General features: G+C 27.2%; 1 protein-coding gene across 6 annotated transcripts in view; it reads left to right on the forward strand.

The window, feature by feature from the left end:
* Positions 1-5,220, forward strand: part of LOC147806500 (uncharacterized) — a 251,109-nt gene extending 245,889 nt beyond the window's left edge. For all 6 annotated transcript variants that reach the window (XM_087169288.1, XM_087169287.1, XM_087169290.1 and 3 more), the window contains exon 2: positions 2,938-5,220. In XM_087169288.1, coding sequence (XP_087025414.1) covers positions 3,087-5,111 — 2,025 coding nt within the window. In that variant the 5' untranslated portion in view covers positions 2,938-3,086 and the 3' untranslated portion in view covers positions 5,112-5,220. The remainder of the gene's footprint in view (positions 1-2,937) is intronic.
* Positions 5,221-13,540: the final 8,320 nt, after the last annotated feature.

Consider the following 13,540-nt stretch of genomic DNA (forward strand, 5'->3'; position numbering starts at 1 on the left):
CGAATGTTAATTTTTTTTTTAATTCCCTCCTGCATTTTACTTAACATTTTGTAACTTCCAGTTTCCGAATTTGTTTCTGCAGAATAAAACAAAATATAACTTATAACAAAAAGAGTGAAAAATTGGAGAGAGAAAAATACAATTACAAAAACTTTCAAATGAATTAGAATTTCGAAAATAAGTAAATAAATTCAGAACATCAAATTTCAATTTTGCAGTTACATTCCTTTGGCCTTCAGAGCTTCAAAATATGGAGAATTTTTCTGATATAACAATATTGTGTGAATTTTACTAAAGTTGAGGAATAATATAAATAAAACTTTTTTAACAAATTTTTTCTTCATCTTTTTTTTCTTTTATTTTTATTTATTTATTCATTTATTTATTTATTTTTTTTTTTTTTTGAAAGGGAAAGTTTTTTAAACTTAGTGGGAGAGAATATGTTGGAACTTTAAAATAAAAGAGTAATTCCGGAATTTTTGTCCATTTAAAAAAGAACGTAATCTTTTGTATTTTTGCGTTGCACACATATGCGTTTACTTTTCATTATATGAAGAAATAAGAACAATTAATAATTTATCTTCAATTTTCAGAAAAGAAAAAAAAAGCATTCTGAAAAATAAGCCGCTGTTTTACATCGAGTAAGCAGCAGAAGGTTTTTTAATTTCCTAACAAGTTTAATTACTAACAATTCTTAGCTTTCTTTTATTAATAAGTACTTGATAATAATTTAAAAACAAATATTTGATTTAAAGTAAAACCTTCATTAAATGCTAAAAAATATATATACGAGGTGGCGTATAAAGTAAAATTTTGAAAAATGAACAAAATATAATTAAATAGTTGTAAAATAGTGATGTGAAACACGCGCGGTCAGTTCCAACATTTATTTTAAGATTAAGACGTTATATGACGTGTTGAGAAATTATAAGATGTTTAAAATATTGGCAGGTATTCGGCAATGTTTTTCTGTTGGTAGTGATATGGAATATCAAAAGACGATTAAACATAATCACCGATGATATTACAATTTTATTCGATGTACCGATACATTTCATAAAACTTTTATCTTCACTCAAGTTGTAGTTGCTTGACAATTTTAAAATATATATTGAAAAAATTAATAAATATATTATTCCATATCAATGTTTATGTATGTATATTATTGAAATTGTATCAATTACTCAATGAACCAACTTAAAAAAAAAAAAAATTTAAAGCAGATGTATAACCACAATTTATCAGAAACATAGTTTCATAAAACTCAACATACGTTAATGGTTTTTTTCGAATCTCGCTGCTAAATTGCGAATAAATTTTCAGATGACGGAAAAAAAAACATTGTATTTTGTAATTTAAAAAAAAGATTAATATTCATCTATCAGCGGAAAAAATAAATGAAATTTCACGCCACGCGTACGTAAGTCAAGTTCTTCACGCGTTAACCGCGTTTAAATATTAATCGCCCCATTTAAAATATTTCTACATTGTCACCAAATCAATTTTTAAAAAATAATTCATTTTTATTTTTCTCGGCTTTTACTACATAAAAACGTTTGAAACTTTAGAATTTACAATAGAAAATAAGTTATATGATATAAAAAAGAGTTACCTATGCCTCTTAATTCGAATTTTTTTTCAACAGTTGCATTAAATAATAAATAATTATTAAAAATTATTGTTTGCATGAAATGATCTTTTGAATGATGGGGGTGTCTAAGTGGGTGCAATTTCTTTCTTTTTTTTTCAATTTTTTTTTTTTCAATTTCATATTTAGTTTTGAGGATTTGAGTAAAAATGCAAAAAATGAAATTAACATTAAGGGGACTAAAATTTCATCCACTCTTCTGACCAAACTATCAGGGTTGCAATTTCCAGATGGCGGTTACCCCCTATATTTTGAAGGTCAATAATCCAAATATGTAAAAAATGTATGCTTATTCAGAGAAAGTACATTTTTGTGACTGATTTCGTAATTTAATTAATAATTAGCATATTTGAGATCACCTTCAGAAACCATTAAGATTGACACTTAGTACGCGAAAATTCGACCATTAGAACAAAAGTTATTCAGGGTGAAATCCTTTTTTTTTAGCACACTGTACAGTGAACAAAAAAAGGGAAAACGAATCAACCTGAATAATTTATTCATAATTTAAGGGAGTGAACTCAAATATACTAATCAATTAGTGCAGGCGATATTTATAGTGACAAAAGCAAAAACTAAAACGTATTTTCTCTGAATTTCTTACAAAAATCATGTAATTTGTGAACACAAATGTGCGTAGTTCATTGATTTCAACTTCTTTTTTTAAATTATAAAACTGTATTAATTACATTTAATATAATTGAATACGATTAATCAAAGTTTTTAATGCGCATCACTTTGTACATAATGTCAGCAGATAAAAACTAAAATCTTTTATCATACTGCTAGTTCAAAAAAAAATAGAGAGAGAGAGAGTCAGTGATATATTGTACATATTATTTACATATGCATAATACGATATATTTACATATTACGTTTATTATTAGAGTCAATGATATACTGTATATTTTAAGTATATTCGACAATAATATTTTATGCTTGTCACCAGCAATTTCCAGTTGATTGAACTACCACTGCATGATGCCACAAAAAGGAAGTTAATAATTGGTATTCAAAAATGTAATCAATAACCGATTTTTAAAAATATCTAAAGTAAAAAAAAGTGTTCAAATTTGCACTTAAAAGCAAAAAAGAAAACAAAATCATAAAATAGTAACTAAATTGCATGAGACATAACGTAGGTATTGTAAACAATACTTGATTTCCCCTTAACCAGTCAAATGTAGAGTAAATGTTAGACTTAGGTTCGTGATAAATTACGTATGCATAATGTTCTTTGAACTCTTTCTATTCGAATCTTTAATTTAAAACTAAACTGTATTTTACAGATGAAGTCCGTAAAGAAAAGAGATCTGGAAGCTGGACACTCAAGACTTTTAAAACAGAATCAACTGAAAGATCAGACTTCATAAACAATTTTTCTGAACCTCCTTCCCTGCAGCGTATTGCAGTAGTGTCGATTGCAATCGGGCTATGGATGGCCCCTGATATAAGGAATGAAATGTCGTCTTCTTTCTTATACGATACCAGAGATATAGTTGAGTTAGAGGGAAGAATATTAAACAAATTGTTCAATAGCTCTTTGCCCTCATCGTTGAAGACAGAAATCTCATACGTAATTCGACCCGTTGTGTTGCAGTTGTTGAAAGCGTTTCGTAGTTACTGCAGATGGACAGGATATGAAAGAAATCTCTGTGAGTATTACATGAAACGTGGTACAATTTATTGGACAGTAGAAGGGACAGTTGACATAGCGAAATCCCTTACGGAACTATTCGATAATGGAAATTTAGGAAAAGATATTTGGCATTTGTATGAGATAGCCTGTTCTCATTGTTTAGGGGAATGTGCTTCAATTTTGTGGGAGAAAATTTCAAAACAGATTAGAAACAGATTTAGAATCGCTCGATTAGAAGAAATGTACAATTATCATTTTATAACATATTGGACATGTGCCCTCGAGAATAATTTAGAGAGTTTTCTAACTAGAATCATAGATCATGAAAACATATACGATGATAACCTTAGTATTGATCTAAATATGATTGCTTGTTCGATTCAGGTAGGTAACATAGTTGCCCTAAAGTATTTTTGGAAAAAATTGTCGGAGCAGGAGAAAAACGATCATTTGAGTAAGTGGCTTTTGCAAGCTACTCGACGTATGGGAGCTCAAAATCATTCCTTTTATCTGGATTCTTCAGAAACTTTAGATGTTTTATGGTTTTTATTATCTCATGTCAATCGTGCAACTCAAATGACCGAATTTTTTAGGAATCATTCTCACGTATTAATGTTTTTGTTCGAAAGTTGGCCATATCAAAGAATATTCTTGTCCACTATTTTTGAACTATTTGATTATCTTCAAGAAGACATTTATTTACGTATAATGGAGAAAATTAGTTCTGAGATGAGTAAAATGGGAAATGAAATGATGATTTTTAAAGAAATATGGAGTGCCAGTCCTTCAAGATTAAGAAGATCCTTTCTGAAAAGTGAACTTTGCGTCAAAGTGTTGGTGCGTTTGCTGCAATTAGAAAATCTAAGCATGGCTCTTAGGATATTAAATGATGCTTCCAAAGAAGAGATTAAACTATTTATCTGCTTTATGTTTGGTCGGCCTGAATTTAACGGTGCTATTTATTCAAGCAATCTGAGTTCGCTTCACAGGTTATTATCAAAATCTACCTTGCCACCAGAATGTTATCCCTATAAAATCAATCACAACGAGCAAGATAGACTGATAATATCGTGGCTTATGAGACTTTTCAATTGGCATATTTGTATTGAGTGGATATGCGATGGCAATATCCAAGCAGCTGAGTCCTTCTTGAGATGGGCTTCAGCATATGTATATGTGAGAGTTGAAATATTTAAGAAAACTATATTGTGTCCCTATGTTATCTATTTGACATTAATATTTTTGTCAAACTATGAGCGTGTGGATCAGTTTATAAATTGGTATTTCCAGACGAGAGAGGAAATTCAACAATTTAAAGCAGACTTTTTGCTCAAAAGGGATAATTATTTTTTTAAGCGACTATTAGACATGCCGTTCATTGTATCAAACACAGAAGGTGATGTGTTACAAAAATTTATAATCTACAACTTGTCTTCTCTTGAAAACATTGCAGAATTTCGACTTATTTGTCGTAGTTGTATAGAGTATGCACTGAGTAAAGGTTTTCTTGAAAGTGCCACCTTGCTTTTGAATGCATCTTTTGATAATATCAATGAAGGGAAGCGATACAAAAACGAACTTATACTATCTGAGAAAGGAATTATAAAAGTTTTTATCTTAAATCAATCACTAACTGATGATGACTGGAATCATGTGAAAGAAATTGTAATGTGGTCGTCACCTCTAACCCTAAATACAGTCTCAGAATTAAAGTCACTAATTCTGGAGCAAAAGACTAGTCACTCTTTCCAAGATGAATTGAATCCACACATTACATCTCTCATTGATTTACTGGAGAATGTTGTTGACAAGGATAGCAAATGATAATTGAACATTTTTTTTTTTGCGATCAAAAACGAATGTAAATAAAATCATGTTCACTGCGTAATTACTGTCAAAAAATGAATTGCTTTATAATAAATGTGTAAATCCATTTTATAGTGATAATTGTTTAATGTTTGTGAAACAAAATCAGTTATATATTATTTGTCACAACTTTATTTTTTTTAAATTTCATTATACCTGAAGAAAAAATGAACAATTTTACGAGGTTTATTTTTCCTCACGATTCCCAAAATACAGTCACTAAGCAGATATATATATATATACAAGCAAGGTAATTATATATTGTACTGGGTAATTCAATGTTTATAATTAAAAAAATGTCGAATTTTTAATACGATGTTTTATTTGATGATTTTTTATCAAAATTAATAACATTTATTGAATAATCTTAATTATTTAACTGAATATTTGAGCAGATTGTCGGTTAGTTAAAAAATCTTTAGCCACGGATTTTATCCGAATTGGTTTCGTACATGAAAAATTATCAATTAACTAAAAGATTTTTATGTAAATGTATTAATTTCAATGCACAATTTACTCAATCAATGATTATAACTCAAAATCTCTCTCTTTATATATATATATATATATATATATATATATATATATATATATATATATATATATATATATATGGGTCATTCTCACGAAAACTGTCATTTTTCAGTTCATAAAATCCCAAAAAAGTAAAGTGAATAAAAAGCTATGAAACTTTTTATATTAATAGAAATATGTAATGGCATTATAAAGAAAGTACATATCCTATAAATTATACTTAATATTTAAATTAATTAATTTTTTAAATAATTAATTTATAATAATTAATAATTAATTAATTAATTTAATAAATAAATAAATTAATTTAATAAATTGATTTGTTAATTTTTTAATTTCTTTTTCAAATTAATTAATAAGTAAATTAATTATTTTCACTATTTAAAAAGTGAGGGAATGACACTAATAGTGAGGGAATGATATTTTATTTTAATACATGTTTTTATCTAAGTTACATCTACCTAAAGTTTGAAAATGATAACACACTAAGTATATCTAATATTTATTATAATTTAGTCTTATATTTTAAATAGTTTTTACAGGTTTGGGAAATAAAATTGGCTGGCACAATTGAGGGCGATTCCACGAAAAGTGGTCCTGAGTGACTAAATTTTCAAAATTATCGTAAAATCAAAAATGGCACAATTTCGGAATCTAGAAGGTGTACATTTTTTAATAGTTAAGATAGTTTTTTGAATTACAAAAAATATTTATGTGAATTCTAACAAAAGGTGGAACACTATGAATTTTAACAGGAGTTCTCTTCTTTGTTATGTTATATTCCAATGGAGTTCTTAAAATATTAAAGAGCAATAAAATAGGTTTTAGTAATAAATATAACTATTTTACTCTTTCATCATTGTTTAATGTATTTTTTTAATTTGGCCTAAATTTTTTTGCTTGTTTGAAAGTCGATTAATCAAGATAGTCTAATTTCCCAGTAACACACGTAACATAATTTTGCATTTTTTTCTGTAAAAACCTTAGTAAAAAAGAAAATTTAAAAACTTTTTGTTTTATAAATTAAGAAGTCAAGATTTGCAACGGAAAAAATTCTCGAGTTAAAACTGCCAATAGTTAAAATTTTATAATTAATTTTATTCAAAATAACACACGTAACGAAAAGTTACGCGCGTTACTGTTATGTGTGTTAGAGGTACTTATACACTTTAATTATTTATTTATTTTCAATAAAAGATTTAAATCATGTTCGGACATTTTTTATAACCGCCGCGCAACTTCAATGCCACAAATACGGAATTGTAAGATTGTGGTTTTTTGTAAAATCAGGTCGGTATAAGCATTAATAAAAAAGCAGCACAATAAGACGATAATTTTGAAACTTTTGGAAATTGTTTTCCCAAACTTCTATTTGTTATACGTTTATGTTTAAGTAGAATATTTCGACTGCATTTGCTAGATTATTATAAAATGGATAAGCTTAAAATAGTGTCCTTATCTGGATTTAAAAGAATAAGAAGATGAAGAAAAAAAGAAAAGAGCATAAGATTCTGCACTTCAAAGGAAAGAAAATAAGGAAATAATGAAAGTTAGACTTGAACTTTCAAAACAGATTGATAATGATGTAAAAGGCTCACCACTAAGTATTTCAGATGAACTTAATTATTAATAAATGGATTTTCTTCAAAAGTTAGATTGTTTATACTATGCTTGTATTGAAACAAGAGCTGGTTCTCTGGATTATTACGGGGAAAAATGGGCAATAAAACGAAAGAACTATCTAACAATGTTTCTAAGAGAGGCTTATACTGATTTTTGTCAGTTGCATCCTAAACATTGTTTAATTTTCCATATTTAGTGCTTTATGACTAAAAAATTTATTGCTACTGTAAAACTTAGAATCAAAACAAATATCATGAAATTTTTATTCTTTAACTGGAAGGCTGTGGGGGCGGAGTTATTTGGCCATGCCAACCCTCATCTATCAAAAGATACCTCGTGATAGAATCAAGTTAGCATGCTTTATATACTAGTGAATGATGTTAAACTTTTGTAGTGGTAGTTACGCCACAAGGCTAAAATTAAGTTTATGACAATACATGGTGATGGTAGAAGTATTTATGTATATAAAGTAAAAGAAATTTTGTATCTAATTGTTGGAAGGGTGCTTCTGATACTTACAAAAATTTCTCATTGCTTGTTATAGGTTTCTAACCATCATTTATTGTAGTTTGGTAACGATGAGAAAAAGATGACAATAGCTCAAAATAAAAAAATATATAATGGCAAATGTGCAAGAAGAATGTTTTGAAATAACTCTTGAAAATTGGACTAACTTTCAATAATACGTAAGAGTTAAAAGAATCCGAGGTAATAGTTTCCAAACAAACATATCTAGCATTAAAACCAGGGAAATTCAAGTTGACTTTGCAATGGCATATTCTTTTGAATATCAAAACGAATTTCAATCAGCATTATGCTATCCAGCCACAGTTCCGTTATTCGCAGCAGCTGTTTCCTTAGACGATACTCTCCTAAAGAGTTTAAAATAGAGTCCTTTACAATATTTTCCTAAGGCAAAGACAAAGGTGAAACAATGTCTACACTTTTATTTTAAGACTGTTTAAAAACGATTCTACTTCAGAAGATGAGCTAACAGAAACCCTCTATAGTAATAAGTCAAGTTAAGAATTTAAAAATAAATATATGGTTGAATTATTTCATATTTTGTCAATCAAAATATAAAAAAAGAAATTAATTTGGAAATATTTTACGATATCGCATGCAGAAGTTCCTTCTATGGGATAGGTGTGTAGTACAAAATCTTGAAAGCGAAGCAAAAAGCAAAGTTATTTATATCATTGTGTTGTTATACAAAAAAATTTATTTGCTATCCAGTGTTGTTTGCAAAGCTAACCAATCAACTCATGCCTAATACAACAGTATTATATATTAGCCAAAAGGAAATAAAGATATTAATTGAAAAGATCAATACATGGCAACGGTAATACAAAGCATAAAATCTATGCATAAGTATCGTTAGATACTTGAATAAGATGCATAGATGCACATTGTGGCACACAAATAGTCAATAAGTCAATTTCTGTTCCCTCCTGATCAGAAGTGCGCCTATAACTGAAATTAAAACGACATGTGCTCTATCTCGGGAACATTATTAACGCAAATGCACATGCTTGTAAACCTAAAATGCAATATTTGCATAAAATAATTGGAAAATATGCATATTTTTGTTTCCAAACAGAAATGATTTTGAAGGAATAGATGTGCCTCAGATTTGCTATGTTTTACTCTCTAAACCAGTATAAAGAAGGGCTACAACCATCTTTCCAGACCATTTACTATTTTATTTGCTAAAATAAATTGTTTTTCTTCTGCTAAATTAAAATAAATAAATGTTTTAGTGCAACATTTATGACTTCTCAGTTGAAATATTCACAGAGGGTAACACACGTAACGTTCAGTTAACACACGTAACGCACCAATTTCACCAAAATAAAGAAGTTTTTACTGTTGCAAGAAATTTTTAAAAATCACTAAACACAGCTTCGATATTGTATGTCTCTATAAAAGAAAATATTTTAATTTTTTGCCTTTATACTTCACAAAATTAAATGAATATATTCAAAGTTTCAAATATCTAGCATTATAAAGGGTAACACACGTAACAAAATTTCAGAAAATTTTTTTTCAACATCAAATTGATTTGCGCCTTCAATCTTCGTTTTGAAAACTTACAACACATATAGATTTAACAACAAATTAAGAAAAACATAAAAAATATCTAACAAGTTTATTATAATAAGTGTTAAAGTTGAAATATGTCGTGTAAAAGTAACACACGTAACGAAAGAATCGCCTTTGAACAAAAACAAATTTGATAATATACTCATCTTGAATCATTCCCTCACTTCAGCGTCATTCCCTCACTTTATACACTAGTGAGGGAATGACGAATTCAATAAAATTTAAAAATAACAGTTAGGCCTAATTAATTTCTGAAGTCAATCACATACAATTATATTCATACAAGAAAGCAACATATAATTATCCACTTTCTCGATGAAGTTGCATTTTATATTACTCTAAAAAATGACAAGAGGGAATGACAAATGTAAAAAATTTTACCTGGTTTGATTTATTCAAATTTATTCCACAGCAAAGCTTCTTTAAATTGAAGATGGAAACATACTGCAATTTTGTTCTATGATGCCAGTTGTTAACTTCTGAAGTTTTTATTAAAATATTTTTATTCTAAGAAGATTGCAGGTGATAAGAACATTGTTGTGAGGGAATGACGCGAAACACTGGGGTCAAAGTTTAAAATAGTGCTGTGTTAATAGTTTTATCAGAAATTAAATTTAAAATTGATTTTCTGAATTCTATATTTCAGTATTCTGAAATAAAAAACACGACTTTGTAAAAAAAAAAAAAAAAATTATTTCAGAAACAATTTTTTTCTTTTTTTAAATCAGCAGTGGGGACAAGTGAGGGAATGACATATTGGTATATTTTAATTACCTAAAATAAATAAAAAATAAAAATTGATAATTTTATTTTTATTCTTCTGTTAGCTTGCATTCTGAAGGACACTTTCCCTGAATTTTTTTTTTTTGCTGTAAAACAAACATAAAATATACTGGGGACATGAAAATGACTGTTCTTGTGAGAATGACCCATATATATATATATATATATATATATATATATATATATATATATATATATATATATATATATATAATAACAGGGCTACAACCCTGTTGTCAGTGTTGTATTTAGCTTGAAATAATTGGAGTCTTAAGCCATCATACGTTCTAAACAGGTTTATTTAAATGTAGGCTGGCATTGCTAACAGTTCACGTCCACACTCCCTATGGGAGGGGAATGGACAAGACTTCTGACAATTTCTGAACAGCTTATCAGGATCAAATCATGATGAAAAGGACACGCAAAACTATGCGTTCTTACGTTTTATACCAACATAGATTTGAGGTAAAAAGGCACATTTCGTACATTTCTTGTAACCTTACGCATTAAGGAAAATCATTTCTGCTTCCTTATATGGAATTGAAAAAGGGAACGATTCTAAAAATAACTCCTCCTTTGAAATATAAATCTATTTATATTTCAATGGTATATTTTCAGCCTTGAATTCCCAAAATAGAATCTCTCTACGCTTATTCTTTAACAAAGACATTTTATGAAACCGAAAGAGTTTTAATTCTTTTATTAATACAAAAGTATTTATTATTTTTGTATTACATATATATATATATATATATATATATATATATATATATATATATATATATATATATATATATATATATATATATATATATATATATATATATATATATATATATATATATATATATATATATATATATATATATATATATATATATATATAGTACCCTTCCAAATTATTAGGGACACTTAAAATTTTTAAAAAATTGTCATTTTTCAAAGTGTCATAACTTTTTCAAAAATGAATCAATTTTCATAAAAATTTCAGGATATCATGTTCAGATCTTCTACTTTCACTTAAAAATTATCAATTTAATTTATCTAATTTTTTTTGCGAAAATTTGCACTTTTGAACAAAGCAATTTTTTTTAAAAAAGAAATGTCAAGTCTGACAGGTTGCTACTTTGTAACAAATTTTTTTGCATAAAAATTATTATTTACACATTAAAGTACAAGTCATTAACTTTAAAACGCGCTAAAGTAAATGACTTTACGATTTTTTGTGACTGAGATAGGAGATTTTGAAGATTATTGAATATTAATGAAGAATATTGACGAAATTAATGTGAATTCGAAAATTATTTAGTATTATTTTTTTGCAACTTTCTTATTCGGATTAATTAAGTTTTTTTATTTAAAACATTATTACAAACAAGAACATTATTTATAAAATTGCAATAAAATTTTAAAAAACGACTCAAGAAATTTAACTTTATTATAAAATTCAAAAACATTTTTACAAAAACAAATATAATAACAAAATCTTAGTATTTTGTAACATGTCCTTTTGCTTGTATAACTGCGTTTATTCTTCGCGGCATACTTTTAATACAAGCTCTTGCTTTTGCAATAATATCTAGGCTATTCCAGGTTTCTTACACCAAAAATACTGCCACAACTCACTTTTCACTATAAATGGCGAAACATTTTCAAAATCTCATATCTCGGTCAAAAAAAATTGTAAAGTCATTTACGTTAGCGCGTTTTAAAGTTAATGACTTGTACTTTAATGTGCAAGTAATAATTTTTATGCAAAAAATTTTGTTACGAAGTAGCGACTTGTCAGACTTGACATTTTTAAAAAAAAAAATTGCTTTGTTCGAAAGTGTAAATTTTTGCAAAAAATTAAGATAAATTAAATTAGTAACTTGTAGGTGGAAGATATATCGATAGATTGGTTCGATATATATATATATCGAATACAACTGTAATGTTCTCACATTCATCTTAATGTTCCTGCATATAACTTTAAAGGTCATTTGTTATGATAATTTTAGTTTGAAAAGGAGCGATGTTTTTGAAAAGTCATAGGTTGTATTATCATGAGAATGTAAATTTTTTCAATTAAGTCACGTACATGATCGGAAACATAAACCGATTTAATTTAATTTATAATAAATTTATTTAACAACCGATGTTGAACAGCCAAATCAATTCTGACTCTACGACTCTCATTGTGGAACTCCATAGCCTTCTAACTTTGTAACTGACCCACATGTGCGTTACATGGGGAGGAAAACCACGAATATATATATATATATATATATATATATATACCCATGCAGCAGAGATAAGTATTAATTACGTGAAAATAACGTTAAAATGCCACAAGGTTTAGAGCAAAAAAACGTTTATTTGAAACGTTTTATTTCCGTTTCGAGTGGTAGTCTCGAATTAGGTAAAAAAGCGTTTATATTTGGGCTGTTTTTAACGTAAAAATGACGGATTTTTGCCGTTATTTTGACTAAGGTGAATTTCGTAACCAATTTTTAACGTATTTTTTACGTTTTTTTCACCGAACTATTTACGTATATTTTTGGTTCTATAAATTCGTTATTTTCACCATGAATATTTACGTGTTTTTAACGCTTATTTTTTTTAAAATAACGTACATTTTACGTTATTTTAACCAAAATACAAACGTATTTTATCCATACTATTTACGTATTATTAACGCTTATTTTGAGCTTTATTTACGTATTATTAACGCTTATTTTGAGCTTTATTTACGTATTATTAACGCTTATATATCAATATTTTTAACGCTTATTTTGAGCTAGGTGAATTAATAAATTTTTCGCGTAAATTTAACTACATTAATTTAAATTTATCGTAATTTTAACCGAATTGTTAACAATAGCATATTTTAAGTTTTTTTTTTTAACTAAGAAGGAAAGAAACCATTCCGTATTTTATTCTTTACGCTGCAATAATTACACTAAAAAATATAGCATTTACTTTTTATTTAAAAAAAACTTTTAATTCTTTTCGAACTAAAACTAAAATAACGGAAAATAGCCGATATTCATGCTTTTTTTTTTAGAATCCTAGAAAAAGCTTTTGTTTTTAATCTCACACTTTCTGTAAATTTTTACAATTCAAATTATAACTCAAGGAATATGGAATGCAAATCTTTCTACCTCTTCACAGCAGCATACTAGTTTATTTATGAAGTTTCATGTCCCTCAGGAATTTTTTACATTTTTCATTCCTAAAAGTTTGTAACATAAAGAATTGGCAGAAGAAAAAATTACTCAATACTTACATGATTTTCCAAACCCCTATGGAATTTTTTTTTTTTTTTTTTTTTTTTAGTTTAAATTAATAATTAAGAAATCTAC

This window comes from Parasteatoda tepidariorum, chromosome 8, assembly GCF_982258835.1.
Source record: "Parasteatoda tepidariorum strain Cologne lab strain chromosome 8, Ptep-v5.0, whole genome shotgun sequence".
NCBI classification, from domain to species: Eukaryota; Metazoa; Arthropoda; class Arachnida; order Araneae; family Theridiidae; genus Parasteatoda; species Parasteatoda tepidariorum.